The sequence below is a fragment of the Bos javanicus genome, chromosome 24 (assembly GCF_032452875.1).
Source record: "Bos javanicus breed banteng chromosome 24, ARS-OSU_banteng_1.0, whole genome shotgun sequence".
In the NCBI taxonomy this organism is placed as follows: Eukaryota; Metazoa; Chordata; class Mammalia; order Artiodactyla; family Bovidae; genus Bos; species Bos javanicus.
The window spans coordinates 50,520,372-50,546,351 of record NC_083891.1 but is presented as its reverse complement, the minus strand read 5'-3'; the positions used below and the strand labels follow the sequence as shown (position 1 = coordinate 50,546,351).

The 25,980-nt window shown below is 38.2% G+C and overlaps 1 protein-coding gene and 1 non-coding gene across 4 annotated transcripts in view; both read right to left on the bottom strand.

Moving 5' to 3' along the window:
* Nucleotides 1–3,172: 3,172 nt before the first annotated feature.
* The window catches only part of SMAD4 (SMAD family member 4), a 57,205-nt gene continuing 34,397 nt past the window's right edge, over nt 3,173–25,980 (bottom strand). For 2 of the 3 annotated variants that reach the window (XM_061400224.1, XM_061400225.1), the window contains exons 9-12: nt 22,392–22,575; nt 21,072–21,240; nt 11,470–11,608; nt 3,173–9,964 (exon numbers count right to left, since the gene is read on the bottom strand). In XM_061400224.1, the coding sequence (XP_061256208.1) occupies nt 9,753–9,964; nt 11,470–11,608; nt 21,072–21,240; nt 22,392–22,575 (704 nt within the window). In that variant the 3' untranslated portion in view covers nt 3,173–9,752. Of the gene's footprint in view, nt 9,965–10,814; nt 10,928–11,469; nt 11,609–21,071; nt 21,241–22,391; nt 22,576–25,980 lie in introns of all 3 variants that reach the window. The other variant, XR_009733323.1, reaches the window with a different exon arrangement.
* LOC133237878 (U1 spliceosomal RNA) lies at nt 22,186–22,349 on the bottom strand. The gene has a single exon (XR_009733391.1). It is a non-coding gene; the product is annotated as a U1 spliceosomal RNA (small nuclear RNA).

The window sequence follows — 25,980 nt, the reverse complement described above, 5'->3', positions numbered from 1 at the left end:
CATGAAAACTGATCTTTTCCAGTCCTGTGACCACTGCTGTGTTTTCCAAATTTGCTGGCATATTGAGAGCAGCACGTTAATAGTATCATCTTTTGGATTTGCAAGATCTCAGCTGGAATTTCATCACCTCCACTAACTCTGTTCATAATAATGCTGCCTAAGGCCCTCTTGCGGAGAAGGCAATGGCAACCCACTCTAGTGTTCTTGCCTGGAGAATCCCAGGGACGGCAGAGCCTGGTGGGCTACCGTCTATGGGGTTGCACAGAGTTGGACACGACTGAAGTGACTTAGCAGCAGCAGCAGCAGCAGCAAGACCCTCTTGACTTCACACTCTAGCATGTCTGGCTCTAGGTGAGTGACCACACTATCGTGGTTATCTGGGTCATTAAGATCTTTTTCGTACAGTTCTGTGTACCCTGCCACCTCTTCGTAATCTCTTCTGCTTCTGTTAGGTCTTTGCTGTTTCTGTCCTTTATTGTGGAGAAGGCAATGGCACCCCACTCCAGTACTCTTGCCTGAAAAATCCCATGGACAGAGGAGCCTGGTAGGCTGCAGTCCATGGGGTCGCTAAGAGTCGGACACAACTGAGCGACTTCGGCTTTTCACTTTCATGCACTGGAGAGAAAATGGCAACCCGCTCCAGTGTTCTTGCCTGGAGAATCCCAGGGACAGGGGAGCCTGGTGGGCTGCCGTCTATGGGGTCGCACGGAGTCGGACACGACTGAAGCGACTTAGCAGCAGCAGCAGTCCTTTATTGCGCTCATCTTTGCATGAAATGTTTCCTTGGTATCTCCAATTTTCTTGAAGCGATCTATAGTCTTTCCCATTTTATTGTTTCCCTCTATTTCTTTGCGTTGTTCACTTAAGGAGGCTTTCCTATTTCTCCTTGCTATTCTCTGGAACTCTGCACTCAGTTGGGTTTATTTTTCCCTTTCTCCTTTGCCTTTCGCTTCTCTTTTCTCAGCTATTTGTAAGGCCACCTCAGACAACCACTGTTTTGTTCAGTTCAGTGCATTATTTTTAATTTCCCTCAGGACTTGCTCTTAATCCCATGGTTTAGAAATATTTTGTTTAGTTTATAAGGGCTTGGAGATTTTCCTGTTATCTTTCTACTATTGATTTCCAGTTTGATTCCCTTGTGGTTGGAGAACATTCATGATTTAATTTTTGCTGGGCTTTGAGTCTATCCAGGATATGGTTTGTGTATGTTCTGTTTGCATTAAAAAAGCAAAATAGTATATTTGGGTACTATGTTGTTGGATGACTTGTTCTATAAATCATATTGGTTGATGGTGGTGTTCACTTCTTCTATACCCTCGATGATTTTATGTTTGGCTGTTCTATCAATTGTTTAAAAAGCTGTGTTGAAGTCCCCAACTATGGTAATGGCTATATTTCTCCATTCAATTCTTTAAAATTTGCTTCTCATATCTTCCTCACACTTAGGATTAACTGTCTTGATGAGTCAAACTCTTTTTATCATTATATAATGTCCCTATCTCTGGTATTTTTCTTTGCTCTGATATCTCCTTTATCTGATATTAATATAGCCATTCCTGCTTTTGTTTACCTAATATGTATTTTCCTATAAACTTTCTTTCAGATTTTGTTTCAGATATTATTATATTTGAAGTTTCTTGTAGATACATAGTTTGGTCATGTTTCTCAATACATGCTACTAATATCTGCCTTTTAATTGGTGTATTTAGACCATTTATTAATATGTTAAAGCTTGTCTGATTTTTTAAAAAGTATTTCTTTGTTCTTTTTGCTTGTTTTATTCCACCTGACCACCCCCTTCACCTGCCTCATTGTGAGTTACCTGAACATACTTTAGAGTTCCATCTTGATTTATCTATTAGTACTCTGAGTTCATCTGTTTCATTTTTTCAGCAGTTTTAAATATTTACTCTGTATACATTTAGAATCACCTTAGGTAGTGTTACAATTTTGCTTCAACTATCAAACTCAAGATTTACACATTTTTCCTTACTGTATGTATTTTTTGCTTACCATATTTTAAATTTCTTCTTTTATAATTTCCTGTTTAAAGAAACTCTTTTGCCATTCTTTTAGGGTAGATCTGCTGATGAAAATTCCCTGAACCCATTCTGTGCATCTGTCTGAGCCTGAGCAATGGCCCAAAAGGACCACATCAAAATCCCATCCCCATAGCAGGGCCAGAACAAAAAGAATTGCTCATTTTGAACAGAAAGGGCTGAGGGGTAAAGAGCACTACAATTCATCACAGAAGATGGAGTGAGAAGGGTTTGAGAGGAGCTGGGACTTTTCAGGTTGTCATTTTTGGGGAGCCGTGGTAAGGAATAAAGCACAAAGAGTCAAGGGTCAAAAGCACGGGGCAGAAAGAGACAAATACATAAAACTGCCCTTTCTCCTGAAGTATTCCACAGAGAAAGGCTTTTCTTGCCCTCAAGAGAATGCCAACTGACAACCCTCTTCAAGTTCTGGCTTAAAATACTATGAACTTTAGGTCAGGTGAGGACAAGTCTCTTGCCCTGATAAACACCTCTAGAACTTACATCAGCAAGATCAGAAAGAAAATCCTGATTTGGTCATACTTTTTTTTTTTTTTACAAGTCACTGCCAAAGGATCACCTTACCTGACCACCCCCTGCCCCACACGGACCCTTCATTTCATAGAGGAGGCAGCTAGAGGGGAATAGCTTTCCTTGCCTTTAGATAGGCAATGATAGGGTTCCCAATTTCCGTCTCTCCTTTAAGCATCTTGGGTTTCCCTTGTGGCTCAGCTGGAGAAGAATCCACCTGCGATGCAGGAGACCGTTGGGAAGATCCCCTGGAGAAGGGAAAGGCTACCCACTCCAGTATTCTGGCCTGGAGAATTCCATGGACTATAGCCCATGGGGTCACAAAGAGTCACACACAGCTGAGCGACTTTCACTTTAAGCATCTTGGTTCTAATTCCCTAGCAGCCACCTCTTCAAGCAACACCACTTCACTCTCTCCTTTTAGAAATAAGAATGGGGTTTCTTCTCCCATGGTCTTATTTGAAATGCTTCAGTTTCCATTTCAATGGTCACAAAGCAATAAAGCAAAATGTTGTCCTCAAGTCTAAGAATTCACTCAGTGATTAGGAATTATTTTTAGATCTAAAACACCCACAAACTTAAGAAAAAGAATGAGCACATAATGATTTAATTGGCTTTCTCTTTTAATCAAAAACATACTTTGTTACAGAGTTCTCAGGAAAGGTTCAACTGTTTTTTAGCCACAGACTTCAACCAGGCAAAAGCATACAGAAAGCCACAAAGGACCTACCAGAGCCCTTAGCTGATCAGTTTTCCCCAAAGCATAAGCTAAGTGTGGCTCGTCTCTTGAGTTACGGCATGGCTCCTCTGACTTCAGGATAGGAAACAGAATTGGCAGATACTACCGCCAAATCTGTCCCCAACCCCTAGTCGCCTCTTCCAAATGGTTCTGCAGCCCACCAGGTTTTCATCATCTACAAGCTTTCACACTTTTCCCTTAAATCACACGTCCAAGGCATTGGCCAGAACCCAACACTTGGAAGAAGTTTGTTGAATCCGTGTTTAGCCTTTTAACCGATCCAAGCCCTGAGTCCTTCTATCAATGACAAGCAGCCATAGCAATAGCAGCTGGTTTCATCCCTTCCTTTCCAGCTACCACTGAGCTGGCCTCTACCAGGACTCCCCAACCCCCCTACCCTTGACCCACCCCCAAAGAAGGCTTGATCCTTGAAAAAGCCAAGTCCATTAATTATACTAATCCAAGGATGGGCTGGAAGAGAACTCTGAAAGGAATGCTCCAGCCAAGTTTTCTGATCAAAATGGACCTAACAAGAGCCAAAAATAAAGTGAATAATCATCCACTGGTATTGTTTTCTTGAGTCATATAAACCATTTTAATTGATACAGTTTAAGGGAATTTCCCTATTTTGAGAGGAGTTAAGAAACCAAAGACCCAAAGCAATGACCTCTAATATCACTAGGCATTTACAGTAAGTTTTCAACTCATTTTAGTTTTAAAAATTTTTACCAGCACACAGCACTAAGATGATGGTGTCATAAACAGACCCAAAAGGTAAAAATACCATGACTCAAAAGAAGCCTTAATACACCATGAAAACAGATGATGGGAAAATAAAATGAAGGCTTTTCTCCCTCTTTTTTAAGTATTTATTGCAGCCCCCAAGGTGGTGCTAGGCCTTTGGTTGAATTTAAGTCTTAAGGACATATTATGTAACTTCTTGTCCACAGAACAGTAATAAAATATCAAGCCCAGTCTCATTTGAATAACATGGAAATAAGTAAAAAGCCCCCTCAAACAGCAGACCAAAGTAAGGAAGAACTCCCCAACTGCTGCAAGGTAGGCAAGGTCACTTAAACTTCAGAGCTGGAAGAACTCATCTAGTCCAACTCCCTCATTTTACAGATGAGGCAACTGAGGCCCAAGGAAGGGAAATGACTTGCCCAAGGTCATATACATCAAGTTTCAGTGGCAGAGCGCAAACTAGAGGGTGCAGCTTCTGGCCCCAGCCCAGAGCCACCAGTTTCAGGCTGAGCAAGAACACTGGTTCTGAGACCTATTTGAGAAAGCATCTGAGATAAACTGAAAATTATCCACATCAGTAGAGAGAAATGATTGTCTTCACCAGTTTTCTCCTTAGTTCTTCCTACATTAAAAAAAAAAATGATGAAGGGGAAGAAAAAAGGTTCATTCACTCATTCAAAGCTGATGTTAAAATCCCTGAAAACATCAGCAATCACTTTAGCTACTCCTTGGGGCAGGTTATCAGACCCTCAATTCTCATAAAGGCACCTAAAGGTCAAAAATATCTGTGAGGAGGAAGGCCAGAAGATAGGACTCAAAAAGGGACACCAAAACAAAACAAAAATAACCCTCTCATTTTCCAAGCTTTCGTTTTTTGCTGTTTTTTTTCTTTTTTTGCTGGTGTCCTCTAGGCAGTGATGCTGCCTTTGACTATTGATGCTCATTTCATAACCAACCAACACTTGTAACCCCAGTTTTTGTTTTGAGCAGCACTCAAGTGGAAGCAACAAAACCTGTCAAAGGGGAAAAAATATATGAATATGACTCACTTCTCTCTATTCTCAACTACCTGAAACTCAGCAAGGATCAGGAAGCACACTCAGTGTCAAACTGATATCAAATGCCAAAGCCCTGAAGTCCTTTCAGCACTTTACAGGAAAGTTTCTTGGGTCCTGTCCCAGTTGCCCGTGTTTTAAAGAAAGTTCTAATAAGTATGGTTATCGGGTTTTCTTGCCTAAGCAGTCCGGAAAATCAATCAGAAAGGGGAGAAGGAAGAAAGGGGAGGTATACTGACAACACACAGGAAGTGGCTGCTGTCATTAACTGGCGGGAGGAAGGGGTCTGTGTATAACAAAACCAAACACTCCAAACCACAGCAGCCTGTGACCATTTAGTGAAGGTAAAACTGTCCCACATGTCTCAGCAGCCCCTCAAGTCTACAAGCCAGTAGGCACAAGAGAAACACCGTATCCAATATGTTCTCTGACACACATATCAAATAACTCCACCCCAGAAAATGAGCACAGTAAAAAAAGTTTTACTGCTTAAACAAGGTAAATTTGGATTATGCAAAAATTTCCATTCTGTGGTGATAGCAGAAGAGTAAGATAAACACTCTGGCAACACTGGGGCAAGTGCTTAGGGACAAGGCTGGGCTTGAGGATGCTACGAATAAGGTCACTAGCTTTTTATGTCCTTCCTAATGTATCTTAGGAGAAAAGAAATTACCTAGTTGTCCAAAGGAAAAAATGGAAAGGTTGCACACAAGGTTCTCATATCCCATTTTCTATCATATTGCAAAGGAGGGTTCAGGCAATTATTTTACAGATAGCTATCTGCAACAAGAGGGGTCCTGCCTTTAGGAAGGAAAAAAAGCATTTCTTCCATCTGCAAGTCTTAGCCAAGCCCATCCACAGGAGTTGTTAACTGACTTTACAGGTAATTACTTTCATATACTCATCTACCCCAGTAACTTAAACACTCCATTTTCCCAATCTGCTGTCATTAAACACAAAGCCAGTAAAATGACTCAGTGATGGTGAGAACCTTTAGAAACTATCAACAAAAAGGATTCTGCCTTACTCAGAATACCACCGTTTCTTCCAAAAGGCTCTCAAAAAGGTTCAAAACTAATCTGATTTTGTATAATCGCTAGTAACTATTAACTAGTTAATACCAAATCAAGAATAGAAATACTTCACCATATATTCTTTAACCTTCACAGATACTTAAGGAGCACCATGGGAAAAATGCAAAATTTCCCTTCTTTAGGTGGGCATGGTCAAGAAGAGAACTGCAATTAAGCTTTTAAAATAAGATATTTATCATCTGGAAGACAGGACATTTTATTCTGCCGTCAAATGTTCTATCACAAATACCCGTTCTTTACACTACACCCTTCCTCATGAAAGCGGATTTTTGACTTTGAAATGCAACACAACTAATACGTGTTCAGTTTATCTGGATATTTTGAGTATGGTTCTCCTTAAGCCAGGTCACCTAAACTGTAAACCTACAATGTTTACAAGAGGAATGGGACAGGCAACCTATTTAGTGGTTAGGTCAATACAAATGAGCCATGCTTCTAGAAAAACAAGGTTATATGGCAGTGATTTACTATCATTATCTTTGTATAACAGGGGTAGTATACTATAAAAAATGAGATAAGACTATATCCCACAAAAGAACCTACCCCCTGGAAAATAAAGGCAACAACACCATTTTGGATTTAAGGATTTCCTTTTGATAATGCACTGAAAGGCACTAGACAAAGTGGAAGGGGCCTCGTACTGGATTATAAAGGTACATACTTGGTTCAACTCTCACTCAGTTCTCACCGAAACTCAACATTCTGAGCATTTTTGAGATATGAACTAGCTAGAGAAAACCCACCCAGAACCCTATCCTCATAACAATCAGATTCCAAGAAATGTGGAAACTATTCTACTCTTAAAATAGCCATAAAATCTTAAACCTAGTGGTTCTTTTAGTCTTACTCATCAAAGATGACTACCTCTAAGAAATGTAAATACTGTTCAACAACTAAGACCTCAGAAATAACTGATTATAATATACTAAATGTTTTCTTAAAAGCATGTGACTGAACCTAGGCACAAATATAAAGCAATTAATAACTAGAAGTACTTCTATGTACTTGTAGGATTTTTATGGCTCTTTGCAAAAAGCAATCAAGGTGGGTGGCCTGGCCTCAAAGACAGACTGCTGCTGCTGCTGCTAAGTCGCTTCAGTCATGTCTGACTCTGTGCGACCCCATGGACAGCAGCCCACCAGGCTCCCCCGTCCCTGGGATTCTCCAGGCGAGAACACTGGAGTGGGTTGCCATTTCCTTCTCCAATGCATGAAAGTGAAAAGTGAAAGTGAAGTCACTCAGTCATGTCTGACTCTTAGCGACCCCATGGACTGCAGCCCACCAGGCCCTCCGTCCATGGGATTTTCCACGCAAGAGTACTGGAGTGGGGTGCCATTGCCTTCTCCGCAAAGACAGACTACTTAGCAAATATTTTCCACAATACTTCCCCCAGATGATTAAACACGCAAACTTTCTTTAAAGTAGAAAAGGAGGCAATGTATTATATCATAGCATGCTTATAGTTCTAATCAAATAAACTGTTTTTAAAATCTGTTACTCTAAAACTCTCTCCTCTCGCTCCTACTCTTCATTCACAGTAAAACAGACCTAAAGTCAAAAATTCCTAGAGAATGAAGATACCTTTCTAGACAATCTGCCAATAAAGCATAAAATCACCACATTTTTACAGCTTAGAACTAGGTCTTTAACAGAAGTGTTTGTAAGAACTCAAGAATATAAATGAGTTGGTAGAAATGTTATTTTAAAAAAGCAAAAGACATGTAGCTTGGATCAAGATATGTTTAAATCACAGAAATAAGCAAACTCAGTGGTTTCTAGGATGGTCTTATTAAGAAGACCTAAGCAAGGAAGTAGAAGATTTGTTGATTTAAGCTGATATAAGGATGACTATCATGCGTAAGTATTTCTCAAGTCTCAAACTTATAACACACCTGAAATAATCTTATTACACTAAGAAAGGCCCTCCACGAAAAAAGCAAAAACACCTGAAAGATCATCTTTGATTTCACACTATTTATCCTGCAGATAACCTATTTATCTTATAGACAATCAGGGCTAGCTTTGCTACAGTAAAATAAAAGTGAAAAAATTAACCAACCCTACACTTGATACGTAACGTCCGTGGGGAGTCCTAGTAGAGTGGAGAAGAAAGCCAGAGCTGCCCGAGAGCACCAGCTGTTGCCTGTCATTTAGTAGAAGGTGTCTCACCACTAAGGCTGGACTCAAAAGTGCAAAAGAAAAAAAAAATTAAAAATCAAACCTAGAATTCAACTTTGCATGTTGAGATTCAGTTTTATTTATGCTACTAGCTAAGTAAAAAGCATACATATTGTGTCTGTGGTACAGTCAATACATTTGCAACTTTTCTACTTAAATTCTCTATACAAAGTCACTGCCAATTGATATGATCATTGATGGCAAAGGGCTTAGAATAACCAAAAGGTATAAAAAAGTTTGCAGTCTTGCCCCAAGATACAAAAACTGAATTTTAAACATTGGCATAACATACATGATTTAAACAGTATACGAAAAAAAAAGTCACACATCAAATCAAGTACAAAAATATCCAAACTACCTATCAATGAATGGTAATGTTTCTATTATTCTGCACAGTACTTAACACAGAATTTAGCAGTTTCCAAAATACTCATTATTTAGCTTAGCATTGCCACCTGTGCAGAACGGTAAGATATTAGATGGAGTGACACTGCTTTTAGTGTTTTTAAAAATATAAAATCTTTCCCTATGTTAAGGAAGGAAAGAAATTCCTCTTCTAGGCTCCTTAGTAACCAACCCTGTGCGCCTAGAAATACAGAATACATCTACTGTTTAACAGGGCAAAAGTATATTTATTGATAAATAGTTATCCAACAAAAATAACAAATGTAATTTTAAACGATACTCCTTTGTCTGGTAATTTTAAGGAATTCTCAATATACACAGATTAGTGTTTTGCCTTGGCAAAAGAAAAATTGGGTCGCAAGACAATCTGAGTTAAAATCATCTTCACTAGTTTAACTTGAAAAAAAATATTTTGGATAAAAGGTTATAATACATTACTATGTTTTTTAAACACAGAGTAAAGTTGCTCTTGGTAAAATTAACTCACCCACATGGCACAATATTTCGGAGTAAAGTATGTTCAACAGTAACAACTCACACACAAGATAACATAGGTGAATTAACTTTGAGAACTCCTCTGCCTTTAAAATCAGCAATATTAAATTTATTCTGTAGAGTAACACACATATTGATGTTCTGCATATAAAAGGCTCTAAAACATTTCAAAGGGCTAAATTTTCCAGCATTGGAATGATTCCTTCAAACAAAACTGGTGAAGATTTAATAAGAATGTATTTGTCCCAATCTTCAAGCTCTGAGCCATGCCTGAAAAGTTCTAAGTAGGAAAAAGAAAATTATTTTAATCCAGTTTCTGTCTGCTAGGAGCAAGGCAGCAAACACATTTTCCAACCCTTTATGAAAAGATAAAGCAGAACAAAAGTGAAATATATCTTCAGATTATAAACAGGATTGCATCTTATAGTCCACCATCCTGATAATGGTAAGGGCCCCAACGTTAAGTTAAAAGACCTCAGTCTAAAGGCTGTGGGTCGGCAATAGGCATGGTGTGAAGGACTTCATCGAGGAGCTGGAGGGCCCGGTGTAAGTGAATCTCAATCCAACAAGGTGTTTCCTTGATGCTCTGTCTTGGGTAATCAGGTCCCCAGCCTTTCACAAAACTCATCCTGAGTATGCATAAACGACGGAGGTCATCCACACCGATCCCGGCGGCAGCCGACAAACCTATCAGAAAAGATTTGGAAGACGTCAGTGGGACAGGCTGACCCCTTCCATCCCCCCTAAATCTTACATTAACAAGGTGACCAGCTTTCTTTACTGCATTCTCCCCAGCACAAGACTTCTCTGCCAAAGTGCCAAAAAGTAAGCATAGATCTATACTTTGTCAACAGGGACTGAAAACTTTTGGTTAAGACAATGTATATTCCACATGGGTCTTCTAGCTACCATCAATTATAAATTACCACAATCCACCAACACCCCATCTGTTTTTTCTCTTTAGAAGTGGAGGTGAAGGGATAAGAAATAACTTGTTTTTAAGAGGCAGTGCATGTCTACACGTTGGTTCTAAGAACTTTACTCTGTCTAAACTATCTAGTTCAAGGTAAAACATGACTAACAATGAGACAGAAAATAGTCCTGGTTCCACTAAGACTTCTTGGATGACCTATATGACGTCTGTCTCTCAGTTTCACAATGTAACAGAGATAGTATGTAATTACTCGATGGGGTGGGGATGGGCAGTAGACGAGGAGAAATTTAGTAACAGCTCTGGATTCTTCAGTAAAAGCATATTTGTAACATCAAAACTAGCAAATTAATGGTTTAGATGCCCAAATTTAAAAAAAAAAATCAAATTCTATAAATGAGTATGCCTTATCTACCTCGAAATTGTAAACTCCTGAGCATAAGTCACAACGGAGACTCTGCATCTAATTCTCCAGTCAGAACATACAGTCATATAGTCAATCTGCATTCATCAATATTACAATGAAACTAATGGGAGGAATTTGCATGTACTGTAGAGAAACCTGCAGGGCCACTGCAGTTTTCTTAGCCAGTGTGATTTGCTTACCACACTGAAGAGGTTAAGAACAGGGGTTGAATGAATCACTAGTTATGCCTTCAGACGTGGAAGATGGGTGCCACGTGTTTCCATCATAAAAGTCTATAGTCAGGAGTTTAACTCTGCAGTAAAAAATTCCCCATCAGTGTGAAACCTGGCACACAGTTCAATTTTACCCCAAAATTAAACACAAGTCTACACGCTATCCAAACGCCACCCTCGCTTGGTTTTCTCTCCATGCTCAGTACACTTAAAAAAAAGTTGGAGAGACGTCTAATTCTGAAATTGAAATATGCTTTCCTTCTAGAATGAAGCAAAGCACACTGGTGATTACAACCCACCCTAGCTGGTGAAGCAAGAATTAAAAGCATCAACAAAAATAGGGGAGACTGATCAATATAATAATAACAACCCCCTTTCTTCTTTATCCCACAGTCCCTTTTTTGATACAAAAAGAATGAACACAGGGCCATAAACAAAGGGCAACTATTATAGATGAACAGGCTTTTTTATTTTTTTTGGTACAAATTCAAAAATGTTATTATCCCAGTAAAAAGAACTTCACTTTCCATTACTGGTTAAAGTAACTAATTAACTGAGTCAATCAAGATAAAGCACCAACTACTACACTTGAAAAAACAAAAAAAATCAAAAGCATACTTACTGATGGCTGGGGCTATTCCACCTACTGACCCTGGGCCGGGGATGTTTCCTGCCACGGCCGCTGCCTGGGCAGCTGCTGCAGCTTGTGCCGTGGCTGCCTGTTGCTGCATCTGACGGTGACACTGACGCAAATCAAAGACCTTAAAGAAAAAATTAAGTGTAAGTTTCATGCCGTGAGTCCAGCAGAAATATTCCGTATGTCAAAAACCAATGCACAATCTACTTAAAACTCACAGCTTGACTTAGCTCTCAGGATTAAAGAATTAATTCAATTGTTTAATTTTTTTATGTAGATGGTAAGTTCTTAGGAAAGCTGGCTTGAATGAAGCTCACCAAAGAGGCACAGCTCACTATTAGGACAGTTTTGGTTGCCACTGGCCTCTGTATCCTTCATCTGAGTTCAGTGTGGGTCAGCCATTAGTGCCTTTGTGAAAAACCACACCACTGTGTGAAACGAAGTTAAGAAATCATCCCACCCTTTCATAACTAAATGAAGAGTTTTCTGTAGGTTGAATTGACGGCCTAGGTCATACAGTCAGCTTCTTTTCTTTATCATTCTAACTACTTGGAGGAATGAATAAAAGGCATTGTCACTATGTGACGAAACAAGGGCATATCTCAGAGCTGCACAGAAGCATCTAACAGGATATTTAGGTCTTGTTTAAATAGAAACAAAGGAAAAAGAACTGATCACGTAAATGTAAAACCTTAACTACTGAATCTCAGTGATGGATACATGGGATTCCATTAACTAGTTTCTCATCAATTTAAGAAATGCTCATGATTTTTAAAAAATTGTTTAGCTTTGAATCCTATCATTGATGTCTGCTACTTACATGGGTTAAATTTCTTAACCTTTCTGAAGCCTCAACTTTCATATCTATAAAACGGGAATGCTAAGTATGCAATGCTTTTTCATATTGTTGTAAACTTGGCATAGTATATAGGAAGCTCTCAATAAACGTCATTTATTCTTTTTTATTTTGTTTTGGTCTCCCAGGTAGCCACCAACCTTGCAAGATGAGTTAAGGAGCTTATAAGTAATTTCAATGCTCTTTACCAACCATGCCAAGGGCTGGCATTTTTTAAAGCATTGGAAGGTTACACAAGCAGAGTGGTCACCTTGAGAAGTTAGTTGTAGGAAAGGAAGACAAGGACAGAGTAGAAGCTCAAGACTGCTCAACGCACATTTTAAACAGCATTTTAATTTCTGAACCATGTGACTATACTCCTTCAACAAAAGTAAAGTACAATTGAAAACAATCCAAGTATGCACAAAACCCAAATATGAGTGAGGATAATTATCTTTAACAATAAAAGAAAAAGAAGAATGCATAACACAGAACTTTATCAGATAAAGAACAGGTTTGAAACCCATGCCAGTAATTTTCAGATTCCTGAAAAAATTCTGATTGTCTTTAGTCACAGTCTTTACATGAACCGTAAGAGCATACAACAATAATAAACAAAAGAATCCTCTCCAAATGGCAAACCAAATTCCTATTTATTATTTTTCTACTCAGTGCCTATCCTCTAGCATCAACAATGGACAAAACTTAGACTACCTCAGTCTCTGGATCGAAGTTTGTCAAATATGGATGTACTATTACCTAACCAAGCTACTGGTCCTAAAAGGGACAGGAAGCATGATGAAGGTCTGGAAATCAGAAATCCCACAACACCCAGAACAAAAACCGCTGTTTTTTCAAGAGTCCGTTAGATTCTGAATTTTTCCACTGTGCTCTGACCTCTCAGAATGCCTTACCCAGCACAGCACAAAATAGGGATGCAAACATCTGAAAAGCCAATTAGCTCCACAATGACTTTTTTTTTTAAAGAAGGAAACTGACAAACTTTATCTTTTAGAGGAGTTTTAGGTTCATGATAAAATTCAGCAAAAAAGTAAAGAGTTCTCTATTTCTACCCAGATACAGCCTCTCCCACTGCCACATCCCACACCACAGAGGCACACCTGTTATCAATGAGCCTACACTGACACAACATTATCACCAAAAGTCACAGTTTACATTAGGTCTCACTCTTGGTTTTATGATTCTATGGGTTTAGACAAATGTATAGTGATATGTGGGCTTCTCTGGTGGCTCAGATGGTAAAGAAGCTGCTTGCAATGCAGGAGAGTCAGGTTTGAACCTTGCGACAGGAAGATCCCTTGGAGAAGAGAATGGCAACCTGCTCCCGTATTCTTGCCTGGAGAATTCCATGGACAGATGAACCTGGTGGGCTACAGCCATGGGGCTGTAAAGTAGACACGACTGAGTGGCACACCCACACCCACACCCACACCCCCACCCACCCACCCACCATAGTGATATAGTATTTTCGCTGCCCTAAAAATCCTCTGAAAACTACCTATCCATCCGTTTTTTCCCTCCTCTCTATGCCTGTAAACAACTCATCTTCTGTGTCCATAGTTTTACCTCTTTCAGAATGTCAGTTAGAATCATATAGAATATATGTAGCCTTTTCAGATTGGCTTCTTCCACTTAGAAATATGCATTTAAGGTTGCTCGGTGTCTTTTCATGACTTAATAGTTCATTTCTTTTCAGTGCTGAGTAACATTCCACTCTGTGATGTGTTGGTTGCTTCTAAGTTTTTGGCAGCTGTGAATAAAGCTGCTATAAACATCCAGGTGCAGGTTTTTCTGTGGACATAAACTTTCAGATCATTTGGGTAAATGTTAAGGAGTGTTGATGGATGGATCATATGGTTAGAAAATGTTTGGGAATATAAGAAACTACCAAACTGTCTTCCAAAGTGTCCCACCAGTAACGAATCAGTGTCTGATGCTCCCCACCCTGGCCAGCACCTGGTGGTGTCAGTTTTCTGGATTTGGGCCATTCTTCAAGTATGCAGTGGTGTCCCAGTGCTGTTTTAATTCACAATTCCATAATGGCATATGAAGCTGAAAGTCTATTCATATGCTTACTTGCTATCATTATATCCTCTTTCCTGAAGCACCAATTTGGGTCTTTTGCCCCTTTTTTAATTAGGTTTGTTTGTTTTCTTATTGCTAAATTTAAGTATTTTCTATACTTTTGATAACAGTCCTTTATCAGATGTGTCTTTTGCAAATATATTCTCCCAGTCTGTGGCTAATCTTCTCATTCTCTTGACACCATCTTTCATGGAGCAGACAGTTTAAATCTTAATGAAATCTAGTCTATCAACTGTTTCTTTCATGGATTCTGCCTTTGATGTTATGTCTCAAAAGTCATTGCCATACCCCAGGTCATGTACATTTTCTCCTACATTATCCTCTAGGAGTTTTACATTTTACATTTACATTTTACAACCACTTAAAAAAAATTTTCTTTAACCATCATTAACCTGCTGCTGTTGCTGTTAAGTCACTTTAGTCGTGTCCAACTCTGTGTGACCCCATAGAAAGCAGCCCACCAGGCTTCCTCGTCCCTGGGATTCTCCAGGCAAGAACACCGGAATGGGCTGCCATTTCCTTCTCCAATGCATGAAAGTGAAAAGTGAAACTGAAGTTGCTCAGTCGTGTCCGACTCTGTCTGACCCCATGGACTACAGCCTACCAGGCTCCTCCGTCCATGGGATTTTCCACGCAAGAGTACTGGAGTGGGGTGCCATTGCCTTCTCCATCATTAACCTAGTATGGCCCATATATAATCTTATATCCTCTGGGAGGAGGGAATACAACTTATAATTTCCTGGGTTCAAATATGTTCTCAACATACCCCCAACTCCACCAAGAGTAATTAAAAATTAACCAAGGGTTCTTTACAATATGTTATAAACAATCGTAATTATGATGGTCTTTAGATCTATGCTAACACCAGGAGCACATATCACAGATAACCAACCACAAAGATGAAACTTTAAAACACTGCGACTCTTATCTACAGACGTAGTAAACACGATTCATTAAACACCTCAGCAAATCTCCTTTCCACATGGATTATTTATGTAATTACAGCACTCACACCAAAAGACTTAACTGTTGACTATACTGCTAAACTGAAACCCGGGCTGCCTCCTCACTGTGCGCTGTCTACACCATAACAGGTTTCATCTGTTATACTGGATGATAAAATTAAGGCTTCCACTGAAAAGGAAACATCTTCCTTTCAGAATCTGAGCTGTTGATAAAGACAATTCAAAGTAACCAAAGGTTTTAAATATTCTTTTTGTCTCAGATCCAAATGATACTCCTGATCTCCATCCCTGGGTTAATCAACAATTTACCTCTGATTTCATCTGTTTAAACATATTTCCTTACTCTCTTCTAAGTTTATTACAAACCCATTACTTAACAAAGGTGTCTTATAAAGATCACTGTCAACACCTTCAGGATATTCTCTTTCAACCAGTAGTCAAATTTTGGCATTCTTTTTTCATAAGGCTCAATTTATAGTACACTGTTTATATCAACACCAAGAAACAGTAATCCAGGAAGAGAAACAGGTCACTGTGTTGATGGTATATTGGACATTTGAACAGAAGACTGCACTAAAGACCTGCTAAGTTATCTGACCTGGGGATGTAAGACACATAATATCTAGTGACTGGGAATAAATTTAAGTGGATCATCAGATCACATCAGTCCCTCAGTCGTGTCCGACTCTTTGCGACCCCATGAATCACAGCACGCCAGGCCTCCCTGTCCATCACCAACTCCCGGAGTTCACTCAGACTCACGTCCATCAAGTCAGTGATGCCATCTAGCCATCTCATCCTCTGTCATCCCCTTCTCCTCCTGTCCCCAACCCCTCCCAGCATCAGAGTCTCTTCCAATGAGTCAACTCTTCGCATGAGGTGGCCAAACTACTGCTGTGATTTAGAAGCCCTGCCTGCCCCGTCCCTTACATATATGTGTGCAACAACAAACCTGACACAGCGTCAGAGAATACAAATCAAAACCCACCATAAATGAGATACCACGTCACATGCCCTTAGGAAGGCTAACATGGAAAAGGCAGATAATAATAAATATTCATGAGACTGTAAAGAAATCAGAAATTTCATACACTGCTGCTGGAAATATCAAATGGTACAGCCACTTTGGAAAACAGTTTGGCGGTCTCTTAAAAAGTTACACATAGTTACATTATGATCCAGAAATTCCACTCCTTGGTATTTGTAAGAGAAATGAAGATGTACATTCACACAAAAACTGTACATGAATGTTCACAGTGGTATTATTCGTAATACAGCCAAAACTCAGATGTCCATCAACTGATGAACGAATAAACAAAATGCAATGCTTGGAATGTTATTCAGCCCTAAAAAGAATGAAGTACAGATATATGCTACATGAATGAAGCTTGAAAACATGAGGCTTAGTGAAAGAAGTCACAGAAGACCAAATTGGATGATTCCATTTACAAAAACTGTTCTGAGTAGGCAAATCCATAAAGAGAAAAAGTAGATTAGTAGCTGGCTAGGGCTGGAGGGTACAGGGGGTTGGGAGGTAGCACATAACGGGTGCAAGATTTCTTTCTAGGGTAATGAAAATGTTCTAAAACTGACTGTGGTGATGGCTGTAGCTCTGTGAATATACTAAAAATCACTGTACTGTACACGTCTAACGGGAGAATTATATGGTATGTGAATTATTTCTGTATCTCAATAAAGCTCTTAACCTGAGTGTCCAGTGCTTAAGCAACACAAAGGAACAGATCTTACTTTTGAAAGCAAAAGAGCAATGACACTTGAAAAGAATTCAAACATCTGCTCCATTTAAAGCTTGTAAAATGCTATTTTATTACATCAAATTTTCATAAATATAAGGTGACTGCTATGTCATGAGAGAAGTAGGGGAAAAAATCAGTATCATAGAAGAAAAAAAATACAATTTAGTCCTAGCTTCTTAAGTTTATAAAATGAAAGAATGGCTCTCCAAATCTATGTTTTCCTCATTTTAACTGAAAAGAGAAAAAATATGTTTGTGTATATGTGTGTGATTGGGCCTGGGCTGGATTCCCCCATGTAAAGGCACTCTTTCCACAGGTTCATATATATGCACTCACCCCAGTAACATCACCTCTGGTAAAAGTCTATGTGACAATCTAAAACACTAAAATACACATCCTTTAGGTTACTGCTACTGCTGCTGCTGCTAAGTCGATTTAGTCGTGTCCGACTCTGTGCGACCCCATGGATGGCAGCCCACCAGGCTCCCCCGTCCCTGGGATTCTCCAGACAAGAACACTGGAGTGGGTTGCCGTTTCCTTCTCCAATGCATGAAAGTGAAAAGTGAAAATGAAGTCGCTCAGTCGTGTCCGACTCTAGCAACCCCACGGACTGCAGCCTACCAGGCTCCTCCGTCCAAGGGATTTTCCAGGCAAGAGTACTGGAGTGGGGTGCCATTGCCTTCTCCGCTTTAGGTTACTGGTGCCCCCTAAATTAGTAAGTGAAGAAAATGCCAAGGGCCAGATTTAGGATATACTTGAATCTCCTTCTGGCTAATAAGACTCTTCTAAAGAATAATATACTTAATAAACAATAAATTAAAAATAATTATTTCAAAATCTTAGTTAAGAAAACAAAATTGGGATTTCTTTTACGCCATGAAAATATTCCAGAAGATAATTTATTGTTCAAGGCAAAAGTCTGAGTTTTCTATTAAAATCTATCCACGATATAGTGGTTTATCATATTTGGGGGACTTTTCAAGCACCATTTGTACCAGAATAGAGATATTACATTATTTGACAATCCTAAAAATTAAATTATACAAGATACCACATTTTTAAAGCTTAAATGTTTTAAATACTACCTCATATCTGATAAGTTCATAATTACTGTCTGGCACAAAGTATATATTCAACACTGTAGCCCTCTGTCCATCGACTTCTAATTGTACAAATAATCTAGAGACTTCTAGTCAAGATGGATACACAGGTACAAACACGTTAAAAGGCTAAAAAAAACTATTAAAAATAAGTATCTTCCAAACCAATCATAAAATTCACATGGAAATCCAAGGGGATGGCAATAGCCAAAAGAATCCTGAAAAGTAACAAAGCTGGAGGGCTAACACTCACCAATTTCAAAACTCCCTACAAAGCTACAGCAATCAAGACAGGGTAGTGCTATCCCAAGGACAGATATACAGATCAATGAAATAAACAGAAATAAATCTTTACCATTTAAGGTCAACTGAATTTTCAACAAGGGTGTCAAAATAATTCAGTAAGGGGAAAAAAACAGTGTTTTAGATAAATGGTTACTCAAACAACTGGTTCTCATGACAAAAAACAGAGTGGGATCCTTTCCTCATAGCACACACAAAAATGCACTCAAAATGGATCACAGACCTAAATGCAAAACCTAAAACTATACAATGCTTAGAAGAAAAAAAATAATAATAAAATAAAATGCTTAGAAGAAAACACAGGTGTAAATCTTCATAACCTTGGATTAGGCAACAGTTTCTTAGACATGACACAAAAAACACAAGCAACCAAAGAATAGACTACAACAAAATTTAGAACTTTTGTGCTGCAGTATCTGATATAGGACTGATACCCAGAATATACAAAGAACTCTCACAACAATAATAAAAAGACAAAAAAATCCAATTAAAAAATGGGAAAAGATGGGAACAGACCTTCTCCAAAGAAGACACACAAATGGCCAAAAAAGAAGTGCAATGTTATTAGCCACTGGGGAAATGCAAATCAAAACCACAATGAGGTAGATACCACTTCACATCCAATAGGATGGCTAAAATAAAAAAGACAGATGAGAACAAGTGTTGATGAGTATATAGAGAAACTGAAGCCCTCCGTGTACATTGCTGGTGGAAAGGTAAAACGGCACTGCCATTTACAAAACAAGTCCGGCAGTCCCTCAAGTAGACAGACGTAGAGTCATCTTTTGATTCAGGAATTCCACTCCTAGGTATACATTCACGAAGACAGAAACATACATCTACCTAAAAACTTATGAATATTCACAGCTGCATTATTCATAATAGCCAAAAAAAGTAGAGCAACAACCCGTGGATCCCTTAACTGATGATGGACAAACACAATCCCCAGGGGACAGCAGGGTCTAAAGACAGAAGCTACTTAAGGTACCAGCACCAAACAGAAGGTGTACAGGACAGGAAGTGACATGGAAAGAGAAAACAGGCAGGCTCTATGAGGGCTGCACTGGATACCTGACCATGTATCAAGTGCTGGTGAAACAGTCTGACAGTTAATTCAGAAATGCATCCAGGAATAAAATTCTTGTCCATGGCACAGGTAAGCATCAGAGAAATCTATGCAACAGGATTTAGCCCTGAGCATACCTGGGGATTTTAACTCAATTTTCTCAAGGGACAAAATCCCTCTACCTTGTAAATATAAGAATTGGTTCTGAGATGTGTATCTCAATTCGTGCCAGACTAAGGCAGAACTGCCCTACAGGGAGAAACAATGACAAGGAGGAAAAAACAAAACCTCTTGAGACAACTTGCCAACAAATACTAAATAGATTACAAAGTATATGAGGAAATCCAGCACCACTTAAAAATAATAACAAAGCACAAATAACTAAAATTCCTTGTGGAAAAATTAGAAAATGCAAATAAAGATAATTTTATTTGTGTGCTAAGCAATTTCCTAAGGACTAAGTAGTGAGAGTTAAACCTACTAACTTACAACTGCTTTTTAACTAACCTTAAAGACACTTTAGGACTTTAAAAAAATGTGAAAAATCTAAATTAGAAATATAGGACTTCCCTAGTGGCCCAGGGGTTAAGAATCCACCATGTAATGAGAGAACACTGGTTGGATCCTGGTCCAGGAAGTTCCCACATGCCATGGGACAACAAAGCCTCTGTGCCACAGCTACTGAACCTGTGCTCAGAGCCCGGGAGCCGGACCCCCTCAGCCTATGTGCTATAATAACCGAAGCCCGCCCGTCTAGAGTCGCGCTCCGCAACGAGAGAAGCCGCCACAATGAGAAGCCTGCACACTGCGACTGGAGAGCAGCCCCCACTCCCCACAACGAGAAAGCCAGCGTGCAGCAACAAAGACCCAGCACGGTCAAATACATACTGAAGTTTTTTATTGAAAAGAAAAGAAAATGCTTTTGTTTTCTTTAAAGAAATATATTTAGGCTATCTAATTACAACTATCTTTCTCTTTCAAAAACAGTGTATGTTATAAATTCAAACCGAAATGGGTTGAACATGAAACAAGTAATGAAAACTACCTCAGGTTTAATTTGCAAAATGATATAGCAAATAAAACTCATTCAAAGAACAAAATAACTAACCTTTAAAAAAACATAGTTTTGAAGAATTTTTCATTTCTCAGTTCTTAAGTCAAAAAGCTTTTACTTTTAGAATTTTCTTCCATAAAATCCTGAAGATTGGCTAAGATGAAATTTCAGAGGCTGATTTTTACATATTTTAAACATCAAAGAAACACAAATTTGGAGGTTTCACTCACTATTTCCAAGAACTTGTGTATTTCTCTAAAACATTTAACAAATTTTCTAATAGAAACATAATTTCTTTAATACATAAGACATTTTTACATCTCTCCCACATCCATCTCAATTCCTTAAATAACAAATAGAGCTTTCCAAATCTAAAATGTTTGGGTAAAATTACAACTAACCTTTATATATGCACTTGGGTAGATCTTATGAACAGCATCTCCAGGTGCACGCCCAGCTTCTCTGTCTAAGTAGTAGCTCTGTACAAAGACTGCGTGGTCACTAAGGCACCTGACCCAAACATCACCTTCACCTTTACATTCCAACTGCACACCTTTGCCTATGTGCAACCTTAGGAAGAAAAAGTGAGTCATATTTCATTTTGATAGGTATTTAAAAATAAATTTTAGTTCAGACTGTACAGCATACCCAATACTGAAAATTTTTAAAGAATAAAGGACATTTTATTTTGGTTATAAACCATAGCCAAAAGATAGATAGCCACTGTTAACATTTTTCTGTTTCTTTTTTTAGTATCCTAGTCACATGTAATAATGATGAGCATTCACATAATGCTTATTATGTGTCAGAAACATTTAATATAAATTCTCATTTAACCTTCACATTCAATTAAAATTAATTTTACAATCCAGTTCATCATATGAACCAAATGCTCAATAGCTATGTGTGGCCAGTAGTTACTATACTGGACAATACAGGTAAACCACTTCCTTTGTCACAGAAAATTCTACTCGACAGCACTGGCTTGGAGAGTAGATAATTTGCCAAAGGCACACAAATAGTGACAGAGTCAAGACTGTCTGCTTACACACACACATATTTCCTTAAAGAGTTGAGATCACACAATACTTAAAATTGAGTACGTTTTCCTGTAATATTTCATAAGTATTTGATTATATAACATTTACTTAAGCATTTTTCTTTTTTTATCAGTCTTTCATTATAAATAACACTTGCAGAAACATGTCTTCATTTTATGTTATTTCCTCTCCGTAAATTTGTAGAAATACTATACAATCAGAGGAAATAAAAACTAGTTTTCAAACTGGGTTCCATAGGGTCCAGTTACTATTCAAAACATAGAAACCTCATGAACTTTTAAAAAGAGACTGCATTTTATCAAATAACAAACATCTACACTTAAAATGAAATGCTTACAAGTTCTAAATGTTTAAAATTATCTTTATTCCTTTATATTCAAAAACATAATTTACACTGAAAAACATAGCTTCAAATAGAAGTTCAGTTTTTAATTTTTTTTTTCTTTTTTTTAAATAGGGGAAAGCGCAAACGTAGTCCCCTACCACCACAAATTATGCAGTCGGGTTTCCCACATCTGGGGAAATTGCAGGGGTCAGCACATCTGGAGTGCAACGGATAAGCCTCACCCTGGGAAAACCACCTTCGTGATCATGGTATCTCCCCTGCCAGTTAAGTATTAGAAGTTCAGTATTTAAAATGAACTAACTATACTGCAATACCTTGCTCTCTCAATGGCTTCTGTCCTGTGGACATTGGAGAGTTGACCCAAGCAAAAGCGATCTCCTCCAGAAGGGTCTACATATCCATCAACAGTAACAATAGGACAGCTTGAAGGAACCTTAAATGTCTCTCCTACTTGAACATCCATCTCAAAGTAAGCAATGGAACACCAATACTCAGGAGCTACAGGAGACAAATGGGAGAAGACAGTCACTCATGTGAGAAAGGTACAAGGCTCTCACTTTCACTCCATATGACAAAGCTTTTCTTAAAGGCTAAAGGAAGGGGAGAGCATCCAGGAGAACTGACAATGCATTACAAAGTAAGCACGGCCAGGTCTTCTATTTTTCAGCTTATTACCTAGCATTCTTAAAGTTAAAAAAATATATCATTTTTAAAATCCTTAATTTTGTTCTTACTTCAAAGTACTCAATCAACAGGGAATTTAAAGAATGGAAACAATTAGAATCATAAAATTTTTCCCATGATGTTTCATCTGACTGCACATAATATTTTCTATGTAGTCTGAACTTTAAAAAAAACAAACAACACACAGATTCTAATACGTATTTCAAAGAAGTGTTCTTGAGTAACATCAGTCTATGGTATATATTTATAGATCCCTAAATGAGAGAAAGTACATAACCAAGTTAGACATTCAACGCTACAGAGTCAAAGTTAATTACACTCCAACTACATAGCTTCTGTGAGCACGAATTTTCAACCGTCTCTGGGATGAAAGGTCATTTGTCCCATCTGTATTTTTGGTGAAGTCCATTTATAACTACTACAATTTTACCTTTGAGAATGTGTGTAGTGTATTCATTTAACAACAATAAATGATTTTAAATAATTTTAAATGATTGGGGGGAAAGAAAGCCACTATCTAGTTTGGTATGTAAATATAGCTAACCAAGTATTTCTAATTTTTGTTAGAATACAATTATTACATAGAGCCCACATATATGGAAATTATTTGATTTTCCTTTTTGAAATAACAAGTATTTATGGGGTACATGGGAATTGTTGTAGGCACTACATATACAGCAGTGAACAAGGCAGCTACTGTTAGCTACTGTCCTTATTTTCATGGAGGTGCAGCAGACAAATAAGTGAATAAATTAGCAAGATAACTCAGGTAATGACAAACACTATGAAGGAAATTTAAAAGGGTATGGGACAGAAGATTGGGAAGGTCCTTCAAACTAGACGGCAGGGCTGCACCCTATCTGAAGAAGTCAGACCTGGAAGGCCATGCGCGTATGTGGAGACTGCAAATGTAACTCTCAGGAGGAAAGCCAAAGTCTAGAGAGTAGAAAGGAGTCTGACACAGGTGGGAAAAGGCCAGTGCCACCAACGAGAGGATTAACGTTTTCTATGATGAACCAATTATTTATCTGCATATTACTGTGCCATTTATGAACTCTGGCTGAACTAGAATATGAATAAAACTTTCAACAAGATGAAAAGATACTCAGTATGACCAAAAAAAAAACCCATTTTAAAACCTCCCAAAAGATCTAAAAATGAAATATGATAAATGCTTAAAATGTATTAAAAACAAAGTTCTTATCAAGTCTGTAAGTATCTAATTGCTTTTCAAAATGTTGTCAAGGAAAAAAGGACTTCCCAATGATGTATTAATAAAAAAAGACCATATGAAAACTGGGTGATTCAAAATCTGAATAATGCAAATGTTCTGCCATACAGAAGAACCAACTAGTCACAAACACTCCTTTAATTATTTTTTATTATAATAACATGAAAACTAGCAATATATTAAAGTGTCTTCTTAAAAAGCTAGTTTTGAAATATTTATAAAGTTGAAACTTTATAAATATTTATATAGTAAAACTTTATAAATATTTATATAGTAAATATTTACTGATGTATAGAACAGTCTTTTGGACTCAGTGGGAGAGGGAGAGGGTGGGATGATTTGGGAGAATGGCATTGAAACATGTATAATATCATATATGAAACGAGTCGCCATTCCAGGTTCGATGCACGATACTGGATGCTTGGAGTTGGTGCACTGGGATGACCCAGAGGGATGGTATGGGGAGGGAGGAGGGAGGAGGGTTCAGGATGAGGAACACACGTATACCTGTGGCGGATTCATTTTGATATATGGCAAAACCAATACAATATTGTAAAGTTAAAAAATAAAATTAAATTAAAAAAAAAAGATTAAAAGCATTATATTATGCTCTAGACAAAGAAGCTTCATCAAACATTAACAGGTGATATATTGGTTGAAGCTAAAACTAAAGAGGTAGTCTAAGACAACATAAAAATTACCCAATGTTTTGGCAGCAAAAAATGGTAATAGCACTTAAAAAAGATCTTTAAATAATCAGCTCAAAGAGTAAATTTTGTTACAAATAATATCCTGAAGTCATGAATGTTTTCAATGGTACTTAAAAAAATGAGATCCAAGAACATGCATTTCCTAGTTCATACTAAAGAACACTATTTCAAGCAAAGTGCCATAGCAAGCAGTCTTTTTTCCATGAGAGCCAACTGAGGGGGGAAAAGAGAGTTGTATTATCTTCATGTTTAAATAAGAAAAATATACTTTCATCATCATAAATTACAACATTTGCAACTACACTTAAACCTTACTTTACTATTTCCAAGTCACCAAAGGGATTTTTGTTTGCTTAATATTTCACAACACACATTTCCCAGTGGCTCAGCAGTAAAGAACCTGCCTGCCAACGCAGGAGACGTGGGTTTGATCCCTGGGTTGGGAAGATCCCCTGGAGAAGGGCATGGCAACCCACTCCAGTATTCTTGCCTGTAGAATCCCATGAGCCTGGTGGGCTATGGTCCGCGGGGTCGCAAATAGATGGACAAAACTGAAGCGACCGAGCTCAACACAACAATGACACCATACAATAAAGCTGCATTTTGGCGGTTGTGAGGATCAAATGAAACTGACATCAGAGTTGTACCATAGACCAGGGATAAAAACAACCACCTAATTAACAGGATTATTAAGGCCCAGGAAAGCAAGAGCAAAGGGGTTATCTGTGAGGAGGGAGGGTGCTAGAGGTAACCTAAAAGGCAATCCAGAGAATTTGGTGGTGTGGGGATATAAAATACCATGTGAAAACATTTTCTAGTTCACTTAAACCTACTATACAACTAGGAGGGAACATTCTTATTTTTAAAACAGGAGAAGGTAATAGGAAACACGCATTCAGCCTTTCTGGATCTCTCTGTGCTCTTTTGCTCCAAGAACCAAATGCCATATAGGTGACAAGCCTGCAGCCTCTCAAAGCTAACAGCAATAGCAAGACAGAATTTAATCAACTCCAAGAGAGCATTCTTAATGTCCCAACTCACCTAAAAGGGAGAGAGACTGTTAGTATCTGCTGACATAGCTATTTTTAGTTTCTTGTTCCTTAAATTAGTGAGGCTGAACTGGTCTCGTGAAGTCTACGGGCTGCTCATCACTGACCAGGGGAAAGGTTTTGAAAGACTGACTTAACAACATGAATTTCTTTAACACTGTATTAAAAACTCAGCTAAGTATTTTTTTGTAATGGGGAAATGTATTACAAAGCACAGCTTTATCAAAAA